The sequence below is a fragment of the Gymnodraco acuticeps genome, unplaced genomic scaffold, assembly GCF_902827175.1.
Source record: "Gymnodraco acuticeps unplaced genomic scaffold, fGymAcu1.1, whole genome shotgun sequence".
Lineage (NCBI taxonomy): Eukaryota > Metazoa > Chordata > Actinopteri > Perciformes > Bathydraconidae > Gymnodraco > Gymnodraco acuticeps.
The window spans coordinates 324,270-350,069 of record NW_022990707.1 but is presented as its reverse complement, the minus strand read 5'-3'; the positions used below and the strand labels follow the sequence as shown (position 1 = coordinate 350,069).

The window sequence follows — 25,800 nt, the reverse complement described above, 5'->3', positions numbered from 1 at the left end:
TAGTGCATGTAGCCTATTCCCCTGTCTTCTTGAGAACCAGGAAGTACATGGAGTACTCGTCGTCAGAGACATACAAATGAGTGTGAGGCAAAAGCAGCCAAAGTTGTCAAAGAATATGCTGGTAAAAAGCTAGAGCGGCACGCAACAAACCGTTCACGGCAACAATCTGGCAGGAAATGAGTGCAGGCTGCAGGCTTTCATAGTGTGGCTGATGAGCAGGTTGCAGGTGTGGTTGATTGGAGATTGCTCCCAGCCGTGTAGAGCAGACCAGCAGACACACAGTAGAAACAAACACATACAAACACTAACAGGGGTTTCAGGGACGGGCAGTGACAGTCGGTCCGTTCCTCTATATGTCTGTACGATTTATGTCCAATATGCATAAACAGCGGACACTGTTTATACGCAGCCCTCACAAACCACACATGGCCAGATAGCTTATCTAACAGTTAGAGCCTACATACGAGACACAACCTTTATAGTCAGAAAAAAGTGTGATTATTTTATTATTATAAACTGTTAGCTCAAGTTAATCTCGCCCCCCTCCGACGTAAGCGTGACGTATGTGGTTCTTGCTTCTAGACCGGATTTTTTTTTTTGCTTGGTAAGAACCGGTTTTCCCTGGAACCGCGTTGGTGTGAAAAGGGGGCATAAGAGAGGGAGCAGTGAACACCTACATGCTGGCTATCTGTTAACCTGTGGTGTTTTGATCAATAAATGTCACCATGGTTTGCAACTCTACCTCCTCTCGTTGTCGATTAATTCACTGCAAATCCAGCCACTAAAGGGCCAGCCTCACAAATGGTGTCAGAAGCTGGGCCCCACAATACAGTGATATGATGACGAGAGGTGGAAAGAAGGATGGTAAGGAGGACCAAGAGGGGGGAGCCTCCTCATCAGTTGAGCCAGGCAGCACAGCTGAGTCCAAAACTGAAGGGAAGCTGGAGGAGCTAGCAGGGTTGGGGAAAATGCTAGTTCGAGCTCAAGCCACCGAAGATGAACAGACAAAGAAGGCGTCCTCAATTCAGGAGTGCCATTGGAGAAGCATGCAGCAGCAGTTATCACAGATACAGCAACAGGTATCCATGTTAAGAGAAGAACAGAGACTCCGGAGGCAGGGGAAGGAAGGGCTGAGGAACAGGCAGGTGGAGGCCGCTCTTATCCAGTCAGAGGAGGAGAGAACAGCCAGGAAAAAACGACTTGAACAAGAGGAAAGATTGGCTAAAGAGCTGGACCTTTTCAACTGTGAGACACAAAGAGAAGACAAAAAAAAAGAAGCGCATCATGGAGCATCAGCTGCTGGAGGAGCTGGAGAGATAGCGGCAGGCAGAGCTCACGGCCCAGAAGGCCAGAGAGGAGGAAGAAAAATCTAAGCGGGAGGAGCTGGTCAAAATCCTGGAGGAGAATAACCGCAAAATGAAGAGCGAACTTGAGCAGGCGGCCGCTGAGAAGCTGAAGCTGGAGCAGAAATGGCTCGAGGAAATGGTGCAGTATCAGAAAGAGCTGGAGCTGCAGCAATGTTTATACTTGTTTTCCACCTTCTCCACACATTTCCCAATGTGTGATGAATGAACTATCTATCTATCCATCTGCCTGCCTGCCTGCCTGCCCAACACACTCTCACTCCCTAGGCGTCCAGGAGCGACACTTGGTCAGGGTGACCGTGGCGTGCAGTTGGGACGCGCCGAGGCTCCTTCAGCTTCATAAACGGACGCAAAGAGCTTTCAACTGATTGCAATGTATTCCCATCGGCGGAGGTATTTGACGCTCATGGAAGCACCGCATCCATTTATGTCGGCAGCTCTTAAAGGCGGTGTGAGCGTCCATTCCCATTGGATAACGGAGAATTGTACACCCGGAAGTAAGTATTCTCCTTACTGTCGATTGATTTGACAGTGATATCTACTCATCAACTCAAAAACACCAGATTACCTTTGTTAATTAAACGACATTGATAGGTTTAAATTGTGTACAATGCTTTTGTGTTTTTCCCCTTCAATTCTGAGAAACAACTTGTTTTCTCTGAAATGTGGAGCGCCAAAGAGACTACACTACCCACAATCCCCAACTATTGTTGTGACGACGCCTGTCCGCTTTGACAAACCTCGTGATAAGTCAACAAGCTATGTGATTGTATGAAACATAAATTCATACAAAAAAAGTCCAACCCTGTCTCCTAAAAATTACGTTCCCACAGAACTAAACTGCATTCTCAATTACGTTTAGCTAGAAACGTATTTTCTCCCACTTTACGTTTATTGTGAACGTATCTCAAATACGTTTATTTTCTACATATCTTTGCCATTTATTGTCTTGCTTATAATAATGATAATAGTCATTTATAAATATCATTTTAGAGCACACATTTGAAATTGAGAATCGGGCTCGATATATGGTTAAATTAAAATCAGTAGGCGAGGCTGTAATTTTGCCAGCTGTTACTCTCATGAGCGAGGCAGAAAATAATAGTTTTAACATGCCAAAAAGCTGCTGTGTCGTTTATTGTACCTCAAACATTAAAACAAATCCAGAGTTACGTGTTTCTGTACTTCCTCTAAGAAGAAAGGACAGTAACAGAAGATCTCTGTGGCTTCAGGCTTGACCGCCGTTCAAATGACAGCGTTGGTTTCCCCTAAAGTGGGCGGGGCTGTAAAGTGACGTATATTTTACTCTCATCTATTATTCAAAACCATTTTATTTATTCTAACGTAAATTACATGCCAGTGTTTTATCTTTTTATTACTTATATTTGTATACTTTATTTGCTATGAGTTATATCTGAAGCAAATTATGTTTCTGAAGATGTGTAGTGAATTCCACCCTTCAATGTAGCATAAATGTGAACTCTCATTACAGGAACAATACCGGAAACAGACGTAGGAAAGATCCTCAGCTCGCTGATTGGATGTTTTAGCCACAATGCACGTTTTTAAAGATATTACTGATTTTCTTTGAATATAAGAATGTAAATACTGAGTTGAGAGAATAGTCAGGGGATTTGGGTGATGGGAGACACATCTATGGAATCACAATTTCAATGGCTTACCATTAAATGACGGATATACCTTTCTGTCTGTGATGTTTTACAAATCAGATATTAATGTTAGAAGTAAAACATGAGAAATAGTATAGCAATATCCTGTACAATTATGTAAAAACATGAATAAAACACATCTTCAGATATTATACATACATAAGTGTCCTACACTAATAATACAAAGTTATTATTAGTATGCTGTGTGTACCTTGTGTGCACCGCCTAGTGGTTAAAGCACGTTATTGCATTTTTTTTGTTGAATAATGTTATTTGATGAAAAATATTAAGAGTACATTAAGAGTTCTACTCTGTTTGTCTCCATTTAAGCAGGGACAAACAGAGTAGAACAAAGTAGTATGCTACTGTAACAAAAACATTTCCCAACTTGGGATCAATAAAGTATATCTTATCATATCTTATCTTAAGATATGATAAGATATACTTTATAGGGGGAAAGTAGAAGGTCAATGATAGAAATATAGAATATAAAAAAATCAAGAACATACTGTAAGTGATCTCTACAATAAAACAGTTTAGTGCACGATGTAGAAATATATTAATATGAGGATGTGCAAAACAGACAAACTAATTAACCTTAACCTTAATCTAAAGTATTATTTAATGTGTTAACATTAAATAATACTTTAGATTAAGGTCTTCTTTTAAATAACAAAAACGCTTTGGGGATATCTATCTACAGATAAATATTAAGCCTGACAAAGTACTTAACGTATAATATATTGCTTTCCTGCAATGTTAACTATGTTGAAGCACTTATTTTAACTGATATTATACACATGAATTATACTCTTATGTATGTAGATAGAATAAGAAATGTGCAGAATATGACAGTTTAATGGTGGAGGTACACACATATTGATAGATGTCTTGTAATGCACTGTTGAGGAACCTGTGACCCAAGTATATGATATGTCAATAAACCTTTGAAAATCTTGAAATCTTGAAAGGGATGTGCAAAATATCAATTATATAGAGTTTTTAATGAACTATTAGTAGAGAATAACGAGTAATGAATATACTTTATAGAGATCTGCAGATAAATGTTTAGTCTTCTCAAGCACCAACTATCAAATATCTCTCCTGATTGTTGGCACTTGACAATCACCTTCCCTGAATTTTACTCAGGTGTAACTAAAGTCTGATTTAAGGGTTGTTTATATTTCACATCATTAATCAGAATCTGCAGTAACTCAAATAAATGTAGTGGAGTAAAAATACCAGGTTAACCTCTGAATTGTAGTGGAGTAGAATTACAAAGTAACAATGAGCTGTCATGTGGGTATATATTAATGCTGCCCATTATGGACACAAGCGATTTTCACCCATTTAGTAATTACATGTTTTAAATGTGTACACACCAATTTGTTTCCTATCACCTAAACCTCCAGGGCTGTACACAGTTTAATACTGTCATTGCTGTCAACTTCTAATTTTGGGGAAAACGTCTTTTAAAACTACAATTCCCAGTAGAGATGTGCCATAGAGACCATGTTGCGAAACACAATAGCCAGCATGTGTAGTTCTCGGGGGGCGTTTGAGTCCAGTTTTGGATAGTCTGCCGTGGTTTAGTTCCATTTCAAACAGCTGTTTGACGGTCGGCGTAACCTTGGCGCACTGCCACTCCAACATCCAATCAGAGCTTGAATATTAATCACGGGGTTTGTCGCAAAGCGGACAGGCGTCGTCACAACAATAGCTGGGGATTGTGGGTAGTGTAGTCTCTTTGGCGCTCCACATTTCAGAGAAAACAAGTTGTTTCTCAGAATTGAAGGGGAAAAACACAAAAGCATTGTACACAATTTAAACCTATCAATGTTGTTTAATTAACAAAGGTAATCTGGTGTTTTTGAGTTGATGGTAAATGGTAAATGGACTGTACTTATATAGCGCTTTATCCAGTCTTTACGACCCCTCAAAGCGCTTTACATACTACATGTCATTCACCCATTCACACCCATTCATACAGAGCAGTACCACTTGCTCTAGGACCTAACATTCACACACATTCACACACCGTTGGCCATGCCATCGGGAGCAACTCAGGGTTAAGTATCTTGCCCAAGGATACATCGACATGTTGGCTGCACGGGCTGGGATCGAACCCACAACCTTCTGGTTGAAAGACGACCGCACTCCCTTGCAGCCACAGTCGCCCTTAGAGTAGTGCAGATATCACTGTCAAATCAATCGACAGTAAGGAGAATACTTACTTCCGGGTGTACAATTCTCCGTTATCCAATGGGAATGGACGCTCACATTGTCTTTAAGAGCTGCCGACATAAATGGATGCGGTGCTTCCCTGAGCGTCAAATACCGCCGCCGATGGGAATACATTGCAATCAGTTGAAAGCTCTTTGCGTCCGTTTATGAAGCTGAAGGAGCCTTGGCGCGTCCCAACTGCACGCCACGGGACCCTGACCAAGCGTCGCTCCTGGACGCTTAAGCTGCGTCCACACTACAGCGTTGACAGCTTCAAAAACAGTTTCCAACGCGTCTGCCCATTCACTTTGAATGGGGTGACGTCACGTTGCCTCGCTTTTCGCCGAACTGAATTGTGGGTAGCATAGCGGTCCGTCTCCGCCGGAGACGCCGGAGTAGCCAGCGCCAGCCAATCAAATCCCGTTTCTGACAATCTGACAGCTCAAGCGCTAGCCAATCAAACCGCGTCTAAGCTGGGAGAGATATCCCGCCGTTCATTTCTATATTTCAAAAAAAGATGGAGGAGAAACTAATTATCGCCGTAGCAAATCACCCGGTTTTGTATGACCAGAACCTCTTCACCTACCGGGATACAAACCGGAGGAACCAGGCATGGAGGGAGGTGGCAGAGACAGTGGGTGAAACTGGTAGGTTTTCGTCTGTTTGGGGAGTTTATATATATATATTGCTCGCATAAAATCCCCGGGGTTTTTTGCTTTGTATGTCGGGGGTGGGAGATTCATGTGATTGGTTGTTGGTCGCGTTGCTCGAATAAAATCCCCAAGCTTCAGACACGCCCAGCTCCAAGCTTTTTTTGAAGCTGTAGTGTGGACGCTCCGTTAGGGAGTGAGAGTGTGTTGGCCTGCCTGCCTGCCTGCCAAATCTACCTCAGCTGCTCATGTTTCCACTTTAACTACTTACTGAAGCCTGCCTTTATAAAAAGAGATGCAAGATGTTAAATATAGGTGTAATAACAGTGTAATTATGGTGTTATAACAATGTAATTATCGTCATTATAGGTGTTACATGGGTGTAATATGGGTCTTATAACAATGTAATGTAATGTAATTTTCCTAATGTGATTGCCCCTTTAAGGGTTAAAAAAAGTTTGTTGTGCCAATTATGTAATAAGGAGACCAAATCTAATGGCTCACAGATTATCGGTGACCTGATCTCATGATTATTACATATTTTTTAAACTTGCATTCTTTCTAGTGGCGAGCGTAGGTTCACTCCACTGGTTGCAAATAGAAGTCAGATTTAATCTAGTTTAGAGAATTAATTAATTGACCACGATTCTAACTTGACTGGCGATATTATTTTCTTGATCTGTAAATTATGTCCCATTTTTTTGTAAAAAAAGACGAGGAAGCAGAGTGTGCTTCAGGGTACAATCTAAAGAATACTCCATTGAGTGTTGTCTGTGTTTTGGTTTTAGAAGTTAAACCTTTTCACAGTGTTTTTTTTGTTAATAAAGTTTTAACAAGTTGGTTGCCACACATATCTGGATCAAAGATTATGGTTATGTTGTCCCATACTGATCCCGATGGCTGAATGGTAACATCTGACTTTGTGCCATGTTAATTTATGTCTCTCTGTCTGCCTGTCCTTCTCTCTAACTGTGTGTCTGTCTGCCTGTCTCTCTCTCTCTCTGTCCTTCTCTCTGTGTGTCTGTCTGCCTGTATCTCTCTCTCTGTCCTTCTCTATAACTGTGTGCCTGCCTGCCTGCCTGTCTGTCTGTCTGTCTGTCTGCCTGTCTCATCCACTGTCACATTCAACAGCAGGCGGAACTTTTAAGCAGGGACAAACAGAGCACTGCGCCAGACGTTGTCTCTGTATTTCCTCTCGGTTGCACTATTTGTCAGAGGAGGGGCGGGGAGAGAGAGTGAGGAGTGTCTTATCGCAGCAATACGACTGGAAGTGAACAATAAATAAAAGCTCAGTGTTTGACTTCACAGAATAACCAAAGTCTTTCCCATGCCTTCCATATTTATTCTGATTATGTTCAGGGTTTGTTTTGAATGTGTCATTAAATACGTATTCTCCCATATTTATTTATTATTACCTATGTAGATTCTGCTTTTGGAAAATTGGCAATGCAATGTGACATTTAATTTCACAAAAAGCATCAGTTTACATACAAAAATTATTAAATAACTGGTATTAGTCATACATTAATTAGATATAAATATAGTTATCCAAGGAATAGCCTCCAACAGCTATTTGAATACTGAGTATGATTATCACCTGTGTTAATCCATGTTGGGAATGTGTGAAATCGCAGTCTGTCAAATCATAAAATTGTATAATTATCTTTTTATGCAGCTTTTTTAACTGAAAAATTCCACCAGATACTAGGGTTAAACAACAAACCTAGCTTTACCCTGTTCTCAGGCTTTGTGCGCCTAAACTAGGCTAAACACTTCATATTCATTTTTACCTTATCATTGCCTTAGTCACTAGCGCTTTTATTGTGAAAGACTCAACCGGATGGGTGTAGTGTGTTATGTGTATCTTAACTCTCTGTAGTGATATCATGGCTGTGGCGTCTCTGCTGGTTCCTGAAGTCAAACGGGCTCTGTGGACAGACAGCAGGAGAGAACCTGCCGCAGTGTGCTGCTGAGACCTCCATTTAAAAAATAATAATAACGGTAAGACAGAAACAAACATGCACCTGTCTGTTAGCTAGCAGTCCGTTCTCAGGTGAACAGCCACAGGTGACACACTGAGCGCTCGTTTTGTCGGTGGCGGTCTCCCGCCGACGGTTGGTCTGGTGGGTGGGGGCGGGGGAGGCAGCCCGCCTCAGACAGCGAGACTGGGGTTGCGTTCCGATAATCCAAAAATTAGCTCCTAAATTCTAACCCTAACTCCTATTCCTTGACCTCTGAGTGAAACGTCACGGGGTTAAGGGATAGTGGATAGGAGAATTCAAAAGGATTTAGGAGAAGAGACTGCGGTACTTTAGAGAATCCGACTGCACTTTCACTATCCGACGTGTTTATGATGCGCCAGCGGACGTCATGAATGTGCGTCTGCTGCTGTGGGGAAACTATGGAAACTACAGTTTTCTATACAGCGGACTACAACATGGATGTTTAATAAGAACGAGGGACTACTGTAAACTCATCTAGAGACTCTGCACCGTGCTCTGACGCTGTTGCTTTATGCTTTATGAACGTGGACAACAGAGAAACATATTCTTCATGACCAAAGTTGGAATTGAAATAAAAAAGGAAAGTGAAACTTATGCTCGTCACCCTCTCCCTCCGGTCCACATTAATACAAATGATCCCAATACGTATGATTGTATGAACTATTAAAAGATCTTAAAATAAATACAAATGTATTTATTATAAACGTTAGTCCTTAACATCTATCACTGTGTATATCACCATTCAAACATCTTTTAAAAGTTGAACAAACCCCACACAGCTCAGTAAAGACTGTGCAATGTTGACTTTATTTGATCATTTCAGTAAAAACTAACGTTCATATTTCTCTTTTTGATTATAATACTGATGAACGTTCAGAAAAAAGCACTTTGGCAACTTACCACATACGTTTTAAAATGCGTAATAAGCACCGTAACTTTCATGATATAATTTCTCCCATTATCGTTTGTGTCCGTGAACGGCCGACTGTTGAGTGACCGCAAATGCTGCGGCTGCAATGCATTGTGGGGCAGCATTTTCTCCTCTCCTTTCGGTTAGGGAGGTCCAGTGGTTCCTAAGCTAAAGGAGGTTATAAAGGAAGTTTGAAACTTCCTTTCCTTTCATTTGGAGAATTGAAACGGCACTTATCATGGCTGCCAGTGACGTACTTCCGGGTCATTTCACTTGGTTAGGAAGGTTCCTAAGCTAAATGGACTATTGGAATGGGCCCCGAGCCTGATGTGCTGTCTCTCTGCCGGGGAGACCTCTGCCTTTCCCGCAGAAATGCTGTTAGATAGTCCCTCGGTTGTCCACTATCCCTTAACCTCCTGGGCCTGTACAGTATAAAGGCGGCAACATGGCTGCCACTGGCCCTGCACAACCTGCTGGCTCTTTTTTTCAGTCTAAATGATGACTGTATAGTTAATACACATTTGTAAAAAAACATCACCCGGACTGCATTCTTTGTACTGTCTTAAAACCTTTCCTTGGAATATGTTATGAATTGTAATGTGTCCTTGGGTGCTTTGAAAGGCGCCCCTAAATAGAATGAATTATCATTATTATGTAGTATTATTATTATTATTATTATTATTATTATCTGAAACGATGTAATAACTTTTAAAACTTTTTCCAGTCACTTGCCCCATGCATTCAGCAGCAGCAGGCCATTCACTTTGATTTGATCCCATTATGAAATGTCATCATTTCGACAATAAAGAAATGCTACATAAACGTTATCTTGCACATTTTATCTATCTCTGCTGAGCAGCCTCTGAGGATTACAGCAGAAAACATTACAGTCAGGGACGTGCACAGACATTGTGGGGGGCGGGAGCTCAAGTGAGAAAAAGGGCACTCATTTATAAAAAAAAATGTAAAACAAAAAGTTAAATATAGTTGCACATCCCTGACTTACTGACCAATTTATTTGAATACTCTCACACTCACGCAATTGTTTAATACTCAGATGAATTCTACAAAATGTATTTTTTTTAATATTGAAGTTGAAAGCATCAATCTGGTGCACTTTGAGAGCAAAATGAAGAGATCTATGGATACATCTCTCAGCACTAGGGGTGTAACGGTACACGTACCCGTACCGAAATTATTCGGTACGGGCCCTTCGGTTCGGTACAGGTGTGTACCGAAGTGTACCGAACGAATATAACGTTAAACGTAAAAAAATGAGAACGTGAACAACTTTTTGGAAGTAATCTCAGGTGCTGCGTCGCAGCATTCAGAGTAATTTGGTCACATTGGGTTCAACGCGTCATAGAGCGAGCAAGTCATTTCATTGGATGAGAGGCATACTATGAGAGCTGGTCAGAGGGATGCGTTCAAATGTAGTCAGTAATTTGAGGAACTGTCGAAAATTAATGGCGAACGCAGATAAAGTTGAGCTCGAAAATCCTCCAGCATCATTGAAGTCTCCGGTTTGGGAACATTTTGGTTTTGCAGTTACGTACAAGGATGACGGACAAAGACAGGTGGACCGAACCAAAGCTGTTTGTCGGCAATGTTCAACTAAAATTGGTTACGCGGCTGGCAATACATGAAACTTGCACTCATATGAAAAGGCATCACCCGAACGTGAATATCACCGGTACCAAAAGAAAAAAGACTGAAGTGCAAACCCAACTCCCACTAGCGTGTAAGCCTCCACCACTCGCAAAGAGTTCAGACCGAGCCAAAGCTATTACAAACGCCAAATATCCTTATGTTGCCATGTTAGCAAAGCGCTACCTGGCTGTATCTGCTACCTCTGTCCCTAGCGAGAGAGTGTTCTCCACAGCAGGAGACATTGTTAGTGCCAGCAGATCTGCCCTTTCGGCAAGCAATGTGGACAAGTTAATTTGTCTTTAAAAAAACATGAAAATACAATGACAAGCAAGTCATAATGTCAAGCTGGCTGCTTAGGAACTAGTACAGTACAGTTCAAATACAGATTATTTCAGTTCATCGAAAAGCTGCACCTTAATGTTTATTTTATTATATTTTGTATTTATTTGAGTGAATATTCACAGTTTAATAATAATTAAAAACCCAAAACGAATAGTTTATGTTTTGTGAGTACTAGTAGCCTACAGTAAAGTTCAAATACAGATTATTTCAGTTAATCGAAATGCTGCACCTTAATGTTTATTTTATTATATTTTGTATTTATTTGAGTGAATACATTATTCACAGTTTAATAATAATAAAAAATATATATATATATATATATATATATATATATATATATATGTTTTGTTTTGTGAAAAAAAATTCTGCTGTACCGAAAACGTACCGAACCGAACCGTGACCAAAAAACCGAGGTACGTACCGAACCGAAATGTTTGTGAACCGTTACACCCCTACTCAGCACCCATATGAAACAGAACTGTAAGCAGATTTTATTTTTCTTATATTTTACAAATCACTCCCCTTTTAAACTGTAGGCTATTCTTGTTTTACTGTCATATAGTATTTCACAACTGTTTATTCTCTCTGGCTGTCCATCTCACAATGTTCACTGGCAATAGGAATATCATTCAGAAGAATTATAATTTAATGCAAAAATCTGTCGCAAAAAGAGGTTGCACATTTACATTCAGGTGTTGTTATGGCAACGTCAGTGAACAAACAGCCACATTTACTGCTGTAAATACATGCAAACATGCTGTCGACACGTAAAGCAGTGGCAACTATGCCACCATTTCAGCTGACTTTTTCTCAGAAATACTGTCACATAACATCCATATATTTCAGTGCTAGGTTGATGCTTAGCTAAGATAACTATGAAACACTTTAACTGACAGGACTCCGGATCAACTGTGAACTGTAAGGTAGCTTCTAGCTTCATGTCGAACAGTAAGTCAACATTTCCCAGAGAGCTTTCTTTGAAATCACCAGGTAACGCTAAAAAACATTACATTTAGATTGTATGACAAAGTGTTTATTTAATATATCTGGCTAGCTATAGCTACTTGCTAACGATTTAGCGTACCCCCCGCGATTCAAAGTAACGTCAACGTAGCTGTAATGTATGCTTTGCTTACATGTTCGCATAACTTGGAAGTTTACTGACATTTACATTCCTTGTTTATCTGGCTCAAGTGGTGACTCTGGGGTTGTTGTGTGAGCCACCACTTGAGAATTGTCGTCTTTTTTAAGAAAAAATGTTCTTATGTCCATCTTCAAAAACTCTTGAGTCCGACTGACAGTTTAAACATTGTCCCAGCTCACAGGATAGGTACCTGTCAGCCAATAAGACAGATGTTTATTTCCATTCAACTCTCTGGTTGGTCTGGTGTCTTGCCTCTGTTGCATTCACTGAACACGGGAAATTACAATTCTGCCGTCCTCTCATGATGAGGTTCAGGTAAAGCACGGTTAATGTATTATATTACAGAAAAAACATTCAGAGCTTTAGGCGATGCCACTGGGCGGTCCTGTATAATAACTAGGGCTGTCAGTCGATTAAAATAGTTAATCGCGATTAATCGCAAATTAATCGCACATTTTTTATCTGTTCTAAATGTTCCTTAGAGGGATATTTTTCAAGTTTTTAATACTCTTATCAACATATGAGTGGACATATGCTTTATGCAAATGTTTGTTTATTATCATTTTATCAATGACAAATATTCTCATGAATATTAAACATAACAACCTCTGAACATTAAAAATATCCCCCTCAATTCAACCTGGTACCTCTCTCATACAATACAATAATACAGTGTATGTATGTATGTATGTGTGGCCTAGCATTACTATACTTGTGAGGACCTAAATCTGTTTACACAGTCACGTGTGGGGACTCGCCTCCCTTATGGGGACACATTTGAGGTCCCCATGAGGGGAATCATTCATTTTAGGGTGAAGACTTGGTTAGGATTAGGGTAAGGGTTAGGGTTAGGCATGTGTTGGTTATGGTTAAGGTTAGGATAAGTCTCCAGGAAATGCATGTAAGTCAATGTAATGTCCCCTGAAGTGATGTGTGTGTGTGTGGCCTAGCATTACTATACTTGTGGGGACCTAAATCTGTTTACACAGTCACGTGTGGGGACTCGCCTCCCTTATGGGGACAAATTGGAGGTCCCCATAAGGGGAATCATTAATTTTAGGGTGAAGACTTGGTTAGGTTTAGGGTTAGGGTTAGGGTTAGGCATGTGTTGGTTATGGTTAAGGTTAGGATAAGTCTCCAGGAAATACATGTAAGTCAATGTAATATCCCCTGAAGTGGTGTGTGTGTGTGTGTGTGTGTGTGTGTGTGTGTGTGTGTGTGTGTGTGTGTGTGTGTGTGTGTGTGTGTGTGTGTGTGTGTGTGTGTGTGTGTGTGTGTGTGTGTGTGTGTGTGTGTGTGTGTGTGTGTGTGTGTGTGTGTGTGTGTGTGTGTGTGTGTGTGTGTGTGTGTGTGTGTGTGTGTGTGTGTGTGTGTGTGTGTGTGTGTGTGTGTGTGTGTGTGTGTGTGTGTGTGTGTGTGTGTGTGTGTGTGTGTGTGTGTAGACACTGTGATGGATCGTTGGAGCTATGTGCAACTCAAGGCATATGCTCGAACATTGACGCTGCAATCATGTTGCTCGCACTATCCGTGCTGAGTGTGCTGACTTTTCGTACAATGTCCCACTGACTGGCTTCATGCATAAAGTCAAGTGCTCGGCGCAGTTGTCGGCGAAATGTCGCTCGTCTATTTTCATTTAAACAGCTCCTTATATCCGTTAGCGCAGCTAGCTAGCACCAGGGGGGGGGGGGGGGGCGCGCAACTTCCAACAGGAGTCATTTGGGGGGGCTCTTGGGAAAAAAGGTTGGGAACCCCTGCCCTAGTCCATATTGAGATATTGATACTAGCGCCACCTGTCAAAATCCCATTTCGGAATACATTTACAAAGTCATAAGTCATAACTCCGAATGACATGACATTTTGCACACATATCCGGGTGGACCTGTTCTACAAATAATCCTCTTGGAACCCTAAGCTCCGCCTACATTTTAATTAGCATAATTTACATAAACAGTTAAATATTCACTAAAATTTCAATTTTCAGATTTTCAACACCAAACTTCGTATACAGCATCGGTGGAGGGTCAGACACATTACCGTAGAAAATTAGCATGTTCAGACGATACATATTGCCGCCATTAATCAAAACGTACTCGCAAAAAGGCGGGGCTTAGAAAGAAATACTCATAACTCATTAACAATGTATCCAAACATCACATATTTTGGTGGATAGGTTCAGTCTGTCTTCGGGAATAGGCACACCAAAGCATTTTCATTTTGGACAATAGGGAGCGCCAAAAACACCACCAATTTATAACTCAAGAACGGTTGGACGAATGTTTATTTTTTATTTTTACACATACTCTGGGGGTGACTACGAACTGAGATTTAAAGTGTCGCAACAAATGCATAATGTGGGCGTGGCCTATACACTTTTTTTAATTAGGGGGTTACCCCTAACCCACACACACACCGGCTCTGCTGGCGGCAAATTCAATTACAACAGACATCTATACACTCCACAACACACACCTACTGACTGTACAACACACACATACAGCTCCTAAAGCATATAATGTATATCAGGCTACAGCCCTTGTATATTTTATTATGTGAAGCACTATATGGTTTCATAAAAAATATCTACTGTTTACTTGTAGATATCTACTAAAGCATACAAATAAAGTGTGTAATGTAGGCCTGTTACATATATTATTGCTGTTCTCACTGTAAACATCGTGTCTGAATGAAACTAGTTGTATGCAAAAAAATAGCCTAACATCCAGGGGAGATGTGATTAGTGAGTAAACAAACGGTAAAGGGCAGAAAGTCTGATGCACATTTCATCATCTTAAATAACTTATATTCACAATGGAAACAGTTTGCAGAGCTGTGCTTTGTTGACATAAATCCAGCCATGCGTCACGCCTCTTTTAAACATCACTGTTGGCCGAAATTAATCTCCGGAGAATACTTCAGTGTACCCTCGGTTATAGCTCCTCTAGAGACACTTCTCTCTCCTCTAAATCAGTGTATCCTCGGTTACGGCTCCTCCAGACAGCCTCCTCGATAATCGATCCTCAACGAGCCTTTAGAGAAATTTGTTTTCCTTTGAGGCGGCGCGCCGACATCCGTTTCCGGGTCGCTGCCGGAGGACCTGGGAGTCTGGGACGCAAAAATTATAGAAATGAGAAATGGCTCATTTCCCAGGACTCGCGCGCGTCTGCTTGACGCCGGGACGACCGGCTGCTCTCCCCGACAGGCGCACGGACGCAAGGGCCCGCTCATCACTGCGCGCACATCTGCGACCGCAGTCTTAATTACTGTTGATGTTGTTGTTGTTGTTGTTCCTGATTTTCACCAGCAGACATCAGTAGAGGGGATGTCTTTTGGCCAGTAGTCATTTTGTTGTACCTCACAGGAGATGTGTGTGTTCCCCTCCTGCAGTGTGAGCGGACAGGTGTGTGTTATAGCTGTGTGTCGGGCAGCCTGGCTGCCTGCTGCCTCCTGATGAATGAAGAGCTCTCCGGGACACAGCTGATGCAGGTCAGAGGTCATCCCACTGCCAGAACACACAGTCATAACACTAACACATAATTCACACACACTCCATGAATGTGGTCTTTGTTTTCCAACAATTTCTGTTGGATTTAGGGCATTTGTATTAAAATCAACCTGCAGAGATTTAGTTTATTCACTACGGCTGTGATCTTTGTTATCAAAGATGGGTAATCATCATGTGGGGAGGCAGACCGAGAGGAGGCAGAGGTTAAGGACACAACAACATATACGATTTGAGTTGGCTGCTGAAACCAAGTTAAATGCACCAAATAGAGTGGTGCAGTGATGAAGTATTTTTGTAGACCGACCCAGAAGTTAGCATTGCAAGCTCCCTCTACAAAAAGCTATGGGATTCTTAATTGTTTCATGGATTATGGCTGAAAATAATCTCTGTATTTTATGTCGTAGAACAAAATCTCTTCAGCTTGTGTTTACCACAGACTTTGTTTCAGGCTAACAACCAAAAAAGATTTGGGAAAAACTTAGATTTTGAAACAAGGTACCGGGAAGTGGTAAAATGCTGACTCTATGCCACTCTATTGCTACATGCACACACCTCTCACCCTGCCCGCGTTTGAACAGTGTGCAATACTGTCTTTTGGGTTGATTTGTACACAGCACAGTGTGTTCACGTTTTTTGATATTTCCCAAAAATGTGGATGTTTGAGTGTCAATGAACACGTCCATATACAGTTTAATCTCCGCCTATGCTCACAACTGCTTGACAGCATGACTCTAACTTAACTTTTAACAGACAGCAGGACGTTGTCACTTTGAACAGTGTTTGGTGAATCTGCTGTGATTTATTTTTCTCCTCAGGGCATGCAGGTGTTTCTGATAATATGATGAATTATCCCCAATGAGTCCCCATAAGTAAGTTGAGATATTTCTGTAAAACTAATTAGACTCAAACTAGTAATCTGAAATAATGTGTCTGTTCCCAAATGATGGAGTTCAACAGATGCAATCAGTGGGAACAGTAAACATGACAGCAGTGTTGAATGTTTGTTCCATTTGTCCCTGAAGGAATCACAAGAGCAGTTTGAGTCCCAACTCCAAGGTCCTGATGCAGCGTAACATCGTGGGCTGCAGGATCCAGCACGTGTGGAAGGAAAGGGGGGGGCATGTGATGTGGAAAGGAACCGTGCTGGACCAGGTGAGGAAAGAGTCCAGTGTATCTCCATGTGTGTCAGCACTAGTGTTAATTTCGTCAGCTATTTTTTTATTTAGTTTTAGTCTTAGTCCTGTGTTAAATTTCCTTTTTAGTTTTAGTCATATTTAGTCACCTTCATCCTGTTTTTATTTAGTCAAGTTTTAGTCGACTAAAAGTCTGAGCATTTTAGTCTTATTTTAGTCGACTAAAACAGTAAACATTTTAGTCAAGATTTAGTCGACTAAAAGTCTGAGCATTTTAGTCTTATTTTAGTAATGTAGTAATGGGCGCGCTCATGTGATTGGCTTAGAATGAAGGAGACATCTGATTGGCTATAGATAGAAAAAATTACAAGTACGAATCGGCTGACCGTCAGGGGAGTCTCAAAAAACCCACACACGAATGCACAGCGATCCGTGCACAGAGAGTGGTTTGTGTTTGCAGGTTCAGGGGATTTAAACGGGAAACTAATAAGTGAGGATCAAAAAGACATATGTAAAACTTTTTTCTGTATTTGGATTTTATTTACATGTATATGAAACGGAATACATTTGTGTGTGCATTGAAAAACACAAGTATGGATCCGGAAATACAAGTGTGAATCCTTCTGTGTGCATGTGTGTATTATGAGACTGTTCTGAGCCCATAGTTAAGGGATAGTGGATAGGAGAATTCAAAAGGACTTAGGAGAAGAGACTGCGGTACTTTAGAGAATCCGAATGCACTTTCACTATCCGACGTGTTTATGATGCGCCAGCGGACGTCATTTTGTGCGTCTGCTGCTGTGGGGGAACTATGGAAACTACAGTTTTCTATACAGCGGACTACAACATGGATGTTTAATAAGAACGACGGACTCATCTAGAGACTGCACCGTGCTCTGATGCTGTTGCTTTATGCTTTATGAACAACAGAGAAACATATTCTTCATGACCAAAGTTGGAATTGAAATAAAAAAGTGAAACTTATGCTCGTCACCCTCTCCCTCCGGTCCACATTAATACAAATGATCCCAATACGTATGATTGTATGAACTATGAAAAGATCTTAAAATCAATACAAATGTATTTATTATAAACGTTAGTCTTTAACATCTATCACTGTGTATATCACCATTCAAACATCTTTTAGAAGTTGAACAAACCCCACACAGCTCAGTAGGGTTGCCAACCGTCCCGTATTAGCCGGGACGCCCCGTATTAGCCGGGACGCCCCGTATTAGCCGGGACGCCCCGTATTTGAGCCAAAAGGGGCGTGTCCCGTACGGGACTTTGTTTGTCCCGGACTAAAGGGAAAAATAAAAAATATTTTTTTGTTTGCGCGCAATGCAGTGTGTCTGGCTGCGTGCCTGTATGTTTGTGTGCTGGATGCGAAGGGCGCTAGGACCGCTCAGTTGACAGGGCAGGCACAATGCTCGCACGTATGTGTGTGTGTGTGAGATTTACCCTGGTGGGCTGTGGGCGCGGCATCATTGTTTGTGTGGCGTGTGTGTACGTGTGTGAGAGAGAGTCAGTCAGCTGATTGATGGGAAAATGGTTGGTTGAAGGATAACATTAAGTCTAATAATGATGTACCGTGCATGTTCACATCATGTATACTTTGCATTACTTAATACCATTTTTCAAATATTTAATTTTTTAACATTTTGGACAAAATAGCCAATTGTACATCGAGGTGCCCAGATGTCCCTAGTGCCCACCTATCCGATTTGAACATGCTGATGTACAATGTGATGTAGTAGCCTAATGCAGGTGTAAGATCATTGTGTTTGTAATGTGTTATAGGTATGCATAGTTTTCTATGCATTTTGAGGGTTTTGGGGGGTTTGACCCCCCAAAACATTTTCGAACCCTAGGGGCTGGCTCCCCCAAAATAATTAAATAACATAACCCTAACCTAACACTAACCCTAAAACCGAAATAAAGTAACAAAAAAAAGTAACTAAATCCGCCAGAAACCCAAAAATCTTCGCGTGCACACGCACGGGGGACACATGCATGTGTCCCGAAGTTGGCAACCCTACAGCTCAGTGAAATGTTGACTTTATTTGATCATTTCAGTAAAAACTAACGTTCATATTTCTCTTTTTGATTATAATACTGATGAACGTTCAAAACAAAGCACTTTGGCAACTTACCACATACGTTTTAAAATGCTTAATAAGCACCGTAACTTTCATGATATAATTTCTCCGTCATAATCGTTTGTGTCTGTGAACGGCCGACTGTTGTGTGACGTGAAATGCTGTGGCTACAAGGCATTGTGGGGCAGCATTTACTCCTCTCCTTTCGGTTAGGGAGGTCCAGTGGTTCCTAAGCTAAAGGAGGTTATAAAGGAAGTTTGAAAACCTCCTTTCCTATCATTCTAGAGAATTCGAACGGCACTTATCATGGCTGCCACTGAGGGACTTCCGGGTCATTTCACTCGGTTAGGAAGGTTCCTAAGCTAAATGGACTATTTGACTGCAGCCCTTAACACCGCATTGCGTGGTGGAGTCACGCACTCTGCTACATGTACGTGTCTGCACCACGCAAAAAAAAACAATGCAAAGTGAATGAGGCTCCTTTGTCGTGGTAGACACACGCATTTCTACAACGTCCCGCAGTGAGCTTTTATTCTATAAAACGTTTTTAAAATCTACTTTATAGCTTGTAGTAACTCACGGGAGGCTTCTTTTATTTTATTTGTATTCATAATAATTTTTATTTTTCGTCAGAATGTAAAAATTACATTAGTTACGAATTTTTGTTCTCAAAAAACAGTGCATTGTGTGTAATGCAACTGTGATTTTTATTAAATTAGTTAGTTTTTAAGGAAGGCCAGAGCTTCAGCTGTGTTAAATAGATTGTTCCCTTTAGTTAACGTTATTTAAAATATGTTTTATGTTTGTCGATTCTTGTTCTGTTTTCTGTGACTAAAGAGACATGCTACCATGGAAACCAAACAATGGTGTAGCTGTATTAAAGTCCGAGTGGAAACAGTCCTGAGTAAATCTGATTTAGTCAGAAATCGGGAGAAATGCAGGAGAAATATGACCCCGGGAGGAAACCGGGAGAGGGCTATGAAATCGGGAGTCTCCCGCGAAAATCGGGAGGTTGGCAAGTATGGTGTGCACCACGACAAAGGAGCCTCATTCACTTTACATTGGGGTTTTTTGCGTGGTGCAGACACGTAAATGTAGCAGAGTGCGTGACTCCACCACGCAATGCGGTGTTAAGGAGTCGTGGTGGAGACGCATTCTGGTGAGACCAGGTTGCTTTTTTTGCAGGAGTGACAAGGGGTAGCACGGGTAACAGCAGTGTTTCCCACAGATCTGAAATATACTTGGGGGGGTGGTGGTAGCGGGGGGATTTGAGGTAACGTGCCTTTGTGACGTGCAACAACATTAACATTAACCTTTCAGTTGGTCGCTTGTTAGCAGACCCTTCACGCCATGGCAGAGCGATCAGGTACAGGCAGGGCCCATAGTGATAGCCCTATAGTTTAAATCTACCACCCACAAATAAACATATGGACATGGGTTACTATTTAAAAACAATGGTAAATGTATTTAGGAACCTATTCATGTGATTTTAAGTGGGGGTGGACCTCAAATCCTCTAGGGGGGTCCGGGGGCATTTTTAAATAAAAGTTAAATGCATCAATCTGGTGCATTTTGAGGGGAAAATAAAGAGACTAGATCTATGGGAACACCTATATGAAACAGAACTGTACACATTTCAATAATCATAAAATCATGGCCATAACCAATAACATACCATATCCAATATGAAAAAACACTGAAACTTGTTTATTTATTTATTTATGGTTCATTTATAGTTGTGAGTGTGTCTGGGCTCCTGAATCAGCCTCTCCTGTCTCCCTCCTCTCCCTTCTCCTATTTGAGGCAGCAGCAAAGATAGTTTTAGCTCTCAACAAGTTTTTAAAAGTGTATCTTACCTTTTTTCACCTAGTTAACTTTTTTAATTTTTATTCATGCATATTTTACTAATCACTGGCTGGCTCCAATGGAAATATGTGTTTACATAAATGGTGACCAAACCGTTTGAAACCCACTGAGATAACTTAGACTAAGTGAACTATCTAAACACTCAGAGTCCTTTACCTCACCTGAGCTGTAGTTATCAGCCTCTCAGTCTGACTGGAGAGGACTCTCCCTCCACATTATTGTAGAAACATCTTCTTCTTATATCCGTTAGCGCAGCTAGCACCAGATGCTAATAACAACAGCGCCGGTACCGGTGCTCGCTCCCACGCTCACTCACACTTTGGCTGTGAGCTGCGGGCGCCTGATAAGCCAACATCCCCATTAGTCACATTTAATCAAAAATAATTGTTATGTTGGATGGAATTGCTACCTTCCTTCTTTATCTGGGCTTGGGACTGGCAAAGTGAGCCAAAAGAGACACACTGCAAGCCAGGGCGGGATCAGCAATGGCTTTGCGCATGCGCGATTAATATTCAGTCTGGACCTATGGTCTGGACGCGTAGTGTGTCTCTTTTGGGTCACTTTGCCACCTCTATGCTCGAGTGCAGCTGCTTAGCGAGGCTGCCTGTGAGTGCTATGGGACGGCGGAGGGGCTCAGCACCCGCTGCTCGTTGAGGAAAGTAACTGCGTAACGATTACGTGCTATCACGTCAGATTCTCCAAACACCAGAAAAGTCTCCAATAACACCAGAAAAAGTAGCTGGATTTGTCATAGTCGCTTTTGACAAAAAAAAGTAGCCGGAGGGGTTGGAAAGTCGCCCGATTTAGCGAGAAAGTCGCCAAGTTGGACTCTGAGATAACTTAGACTAAAGTGAACTAACTCAAACGGTTTGTAGGCTAAACAAATATTTCCACAAGGCACACCTTTATAATTATTAGGATGAATAAAAACAGGTTTGAAATCATTTCAATGTATACTATAGGACAGTAAACCAAAAATATATTTAAAACTGGAGGGATTAAAAAATATGCATAAATAAATAAATGTTAACTAGGTAAAATAAGATATGAATGAACAACAACAATAAAATAAGTTACATGTATTTGTTATTGGCTATGGGTTATTGGTTATGTCCACATACTTATTTGGTTATTAAAATGTAAACCGATCTTTTTCATATGGGTGTTTAAAGTTGTACAGGGACCGACCCCTGGTTCCCACAGCTATGCATGGAAGCTGCTTTGGTGCACACATGATCACAGTATAGGGAAATACGGTGTGAGATGCAAGTCCACATTTATTGATAAAGATACATGTAATGTAGGGTGATGACGTCATAACATATGACGATCAATATGACATTCAAAGCTTTATTTGGTAATGGAAGCTTTAAAATGACTACCTGCTTCCAAACCCTTAAAGTGTTTATCACTGCTGACGCAAAGACACCAACCTAAAGGATCTATAGGGTGTGTGGAAAGAAGCTCAGGGACAAGGAACTAATTATTTGAATGTATGTCCATCAGGTGCCAGTGAACCCGTCTCTCTTCCTGATAAAGTACGATGGTTTCGACTGTGTTTATGGTCTGGAGCTCCATAAAGACGAGAGGGTTCAGGGCCTGGAGGTGCTCCCCGACAGACTAGGTAAGACCCCAAGCTGCTCAGTTAGTGTGCTAGTTTAGCAGTCTTTTCACTTCTTGTTGCCGGTGAACAGTTTATTATCCATACCCTTTTTACTCTCACATGTCTAATTGAAAGTGCTGCCTGTAGTCTTTGTCTGTGTGTAATATGTCTGGATTTTCCTGGAGGCCCCTCACTGGTTGACACATCTCGCCGAAAATAAGTGGAACTGGCGCAGAACATTTAGCTTATTATTGATGCTAACACATATAGCAATAATTGCCCCCTGCTTATGGATATACTTATTGGCATCCAGCTTAGCATGATGAAAGTGTGAAGCTGAATGACAAGCTGAGCCGGACAGGTCACATCCAGTCATTTTGTTTTCAAGTCCTTCTTGGTGGTGGGGGGGGGAGCTTTATTCACTTTGCCTACTAAAGGAAAAGAGCAGAAATTTGTCACAGCGGCTCCCGTTCTCCCAGCAGCTAAGTCCCGTGCCTCAGACGGCAGCCTGGCGGACACCATGATTGGGAGAGCTGTAGAGCACATGTTCGAGACAGAGGAGGGGCCAAAGGAGGAGTGGAGGGGGATGGTGCTGGCCCGGGCCCCCATCATTACCACCTGGTTCTACATCACCTACGAGAAGGACCCAGTCCTCTACATGTACCAGCTGCTGGAGGACTACAAAGAGGGAGACCTCCGCATTATGCCTGACTCCAGTGAGTTCACTAAGCTGCTTCTACACAGTTTGAGGTGGAGATTTAGAGAGGAGGGCCCTTCACCTGCATTTGGATAATATCTGAATGAGTATTCCTCAGAGGTGGAAGAAATACTCAGATGATTTACTTAAGTAAAAGTAGTAATACTACAGTGTAAAAGTACTCTGCTACAAGTAGAAGTAATCCATATGTTTTAAATTATTGTGTTATAATTATTGACGCATTAACCCTAAACCTAACCCTTTGAATTACTTTATATACTTCTGGGCAGCTTAACTAATTATGATATATGATTGATTATGTATTAGTTGATTTACTTTTTGTATTGATAATCTAAATCTGCAAATGAAGAAGTAACTTAATCTGTAAAATCAATGTAGTGAGTAATAAGAAAAAAGTAAAGTACAAATATGACAATGTTTTACTTAAAGGTGGGGTATGTCATTTATTTCAGAAACACTTTTTGTTATATTCCATGGAATGCTCTTAACATCCCGATAGCAATGAATATATTAAATGCTTTGACGATAAATGCATACAAAAATGTCATCTGTGGAAGCCGTAGCACTGTAAAAAGCAAGACCAAGCCGGCCTAACCAAGCCGGCCCGGCTAAAATAACTGGATGGCAGAGGCAGATTTTTTCCGGTTGTGTACTTTCAAATTCTAGCGCACTCGAGCTGGTTTCTCCAAAATTACATCCCCCACCTTTAAGTGCAGTACTTGAGTAAATCTACTTAGTTACTTTCTTCCTCTTAAAAGGCAGGCGTGCTGTGGTAAAAAATAATAATTCTATGTGTATTATTTTATATTATGAACTTAAAAATGGTTATGCCAATTTAATGCATTCACATAATTTATTTAAATGTTATGTTTACATTTTAGTTTTAGTTTAGAAGTAAGATGGCATAGAAATATCAATTCAGTCAGAAAGCTTTAATCTGTCCAGTTTCACATGGAGAGTCAGAAGCATGCAAGATGATGTTAATATGAATAATGTGTGTGTGGGCCTGCAGACGACAGCGCCCCCTCGGAGCGGGAGCCTGGGGAGGTGGAGGAGAGCCTGGTGGGGAAACAGGTGGAGTACGCCAGGGAAGACGGAGGCAAGCGGACCGGCATGGTCATCCACCAGGTGGAGGCCAAGCCCTCCGTCTACTTCATCAAGTTTGATGACGACTTCCTTATCTACGTTTACGACCTGCTCAAAACTTCGTAAGACTTTGCAGGCATCTCGTCATTTTAATTCCAAAATGGATGAAGTGTGAGGAGCCGAGCTTCACTCCCCAGGGCTCGACATTAAGGACTGAGTCTAAGGTGGCCCGGGGCCATCTAGTATTTAGCTCGGGCAATGAAGCCTCACCTGCTGGTTGCACGATCGGGCAATCTATTATGCCAGTATCATGCAGCTCGCGGATCCAGTAATGAGTGACCCGACAGTAAAACTAAACATGTATAACTAGTTTAGGTAGTTTGAGAGGTAATTAAAATAGCTACGTGTGATATTCTAACCTGAAGTGTGTGTTTTGTCCGCTCACCGCTGCAGGTGATTATGCAGAGCTGCATGTCGACTCGTCAGCAGCAGCTGATCTCTCTCTCCCGTCAGATTAGACTTCACTCGCGTTTATGTCCATATCGATCAGATCCAGCTAGTTCTAGCTAATGATATGATACCTGCTTATTAAAAGACACCTAAACAATAAGTGTCGCTATGCAACCGGGTGAGGCCACAAAGTATAGCTCAGCATTATGCATTTGTTTACATGCCCACCGGAACCCCGACACATTACCAACAGATCAACGCACAATCAACCCATGAGGACATCTCTTTCTCCACATTACGTGTTCGACATTAGAATTGACTATTCTTGTCTGTCACATAAGTGGCGCAACTGAAGCGGTATTGCGCTAAAAGGAAATTATTTTTGACCGAAGAGATTTAGATTTGCCGGCTAACGGGAACTCTGACGTCGCCATTTTGTGTGCTTCGCGGATGCGCTCGGCTCCTCTCGACTGCTGCTCGGGTCTGCTCGGTCAGCTTCCGGATGAGGAGGCATTCGTTCGACCAACTTACAGTAGATAACATTACAAACATTTTTAACAGGGGCCATAATAGTGTAAATAATGTTTGTTTTGGCAGTTATAACTGAATGTAATGTTTTCTACTTTTTTACATCTGGGAAGTGCCTTCATCAGATGGAAAGTGTCTTGACCAACAACTTAAGTATTTCTTATAGCTGCAGGGCATGCAAGCGAGCAAACACAAACAAGAACAAACAAGTGAAATGAAGAATAAAATTGAACAATATAATATTGTGGTGTTCATCTTATAATTCAGTCTAGAGAATGCACCAGACCTGCACAAATCTAAATGTTCTAGGGGGAGGCCCCCCAAACCCTTCGTGAGCGCATTTTTCAGGGCAATCTCTATTGGGCTCAGGGCCATCTGTAAATTAGCTTAGATGGCCCACAGGGCCATCTCCCAAAATCATTAATGTCATGCACTGCTCCCTGAGGTTCAGAACAGAGGAGAAGCCTTCAGCCTGTTTGAGATGAAGGCAGGGGAATAAAGGAGAGTCAAATATCTGTCTGCCTGGGGTTTTTCTACAAAGACAGGTATGATTGGGATCATCTCAACAGCACTGTTTTAATGAATGAGATAATATGTCTTCACATGGCGTGGTTCCATTCCGTCAGTTCATTTCAGTGTTGCTGTTGGCCCACTGCCTTGTTTCCTTTGATTTGTATGTTTTAAATGTATGTTAATAATGTGTTATTATTGATGGAAACCCTGACATGGTATGCTTTCTCTTCTTTTGGCACCGTTCTTTCTCAGGTAATATCTCAGAGGTGTTTTGTCAATGTGCACTTCAGTTACATGCAGCGGTTAAGGATGGAATCATCTGGTTAAGAACTGTACAGCCAGAGAG

At 41.4% G+C, this 25,800-nt stretch overlaps 1 protein-coding gene across 3 annotated transcripts; it reads left to right on the top strand.

Annotated features, from left to right (window-relative positions):
* The first annotated feature begins 7,756 nt into the window (after window positions 1-7,756).
* Window positions 7,757-24,345, top strand: LOC117556304 (spindlin-Z-like). Of its 3 annotated transcripts, none has more exons than XM_034231606.1 (7): window positions 7,757-7,908; window positions 15,341-15,439; window positions 16,274-16,327; window positions 16,481-16,610; window positions 22,063-22,180; window positions 22,639-22,875; window positions 23,890-24,343. In XM_034231606.1, exons 3-7 carry the CDS (start codon window positions 16,314-16,316, stop codon window positions 24,087-24,089), a joined length of 699 nt encoding a protein of 232 aa, XP_034087497.1. In that variant the 5' UTR covers window positions 7,757-7,908; window positions 15,341-15,439; window positions 16,274-16,313; the 3' UTR covers window positions 24,090-24,343. The 3 variants fall into 3 exon arrangements, with proteins under 3 accessions (XP_034087497.1, XP_034087499.1, XP_034087498.1); XM_034231608.1 differs by having other exon boundaries at window positions 22,642-22,875; window positions 23,890-24,340; XM_034231607.1 differs by lacking the exon at window positions 15,341-15,439 and having other exon boundaries at window positions 7,779-7,908; window positions 23,890-24,345.
* The last annotated feature ends 1,455 nt before the right edge of the window (window positions 24,346-25,800 follow it).

Excerpts from the sequence above, each read along its gene's own strand:
- LOC117556304 (XM_034231607.1), top strand. Across the intron at positions 16,611-22,062 it reads AAGGAACCGTGCTGGACCAG|GTGCCAGTGAACCCGTCTCT; the intron begins GTGAGGAAAGAG and ends TATGTCCATCAG. Across the intron at positions 22,876-23,889 it reads CCGCATTATGCCTGACTCCA|ACGACAGCGCCCCCTCGGAG; the intron begins GTGAGTTCACTA and ends GTGGGCCTGCAG.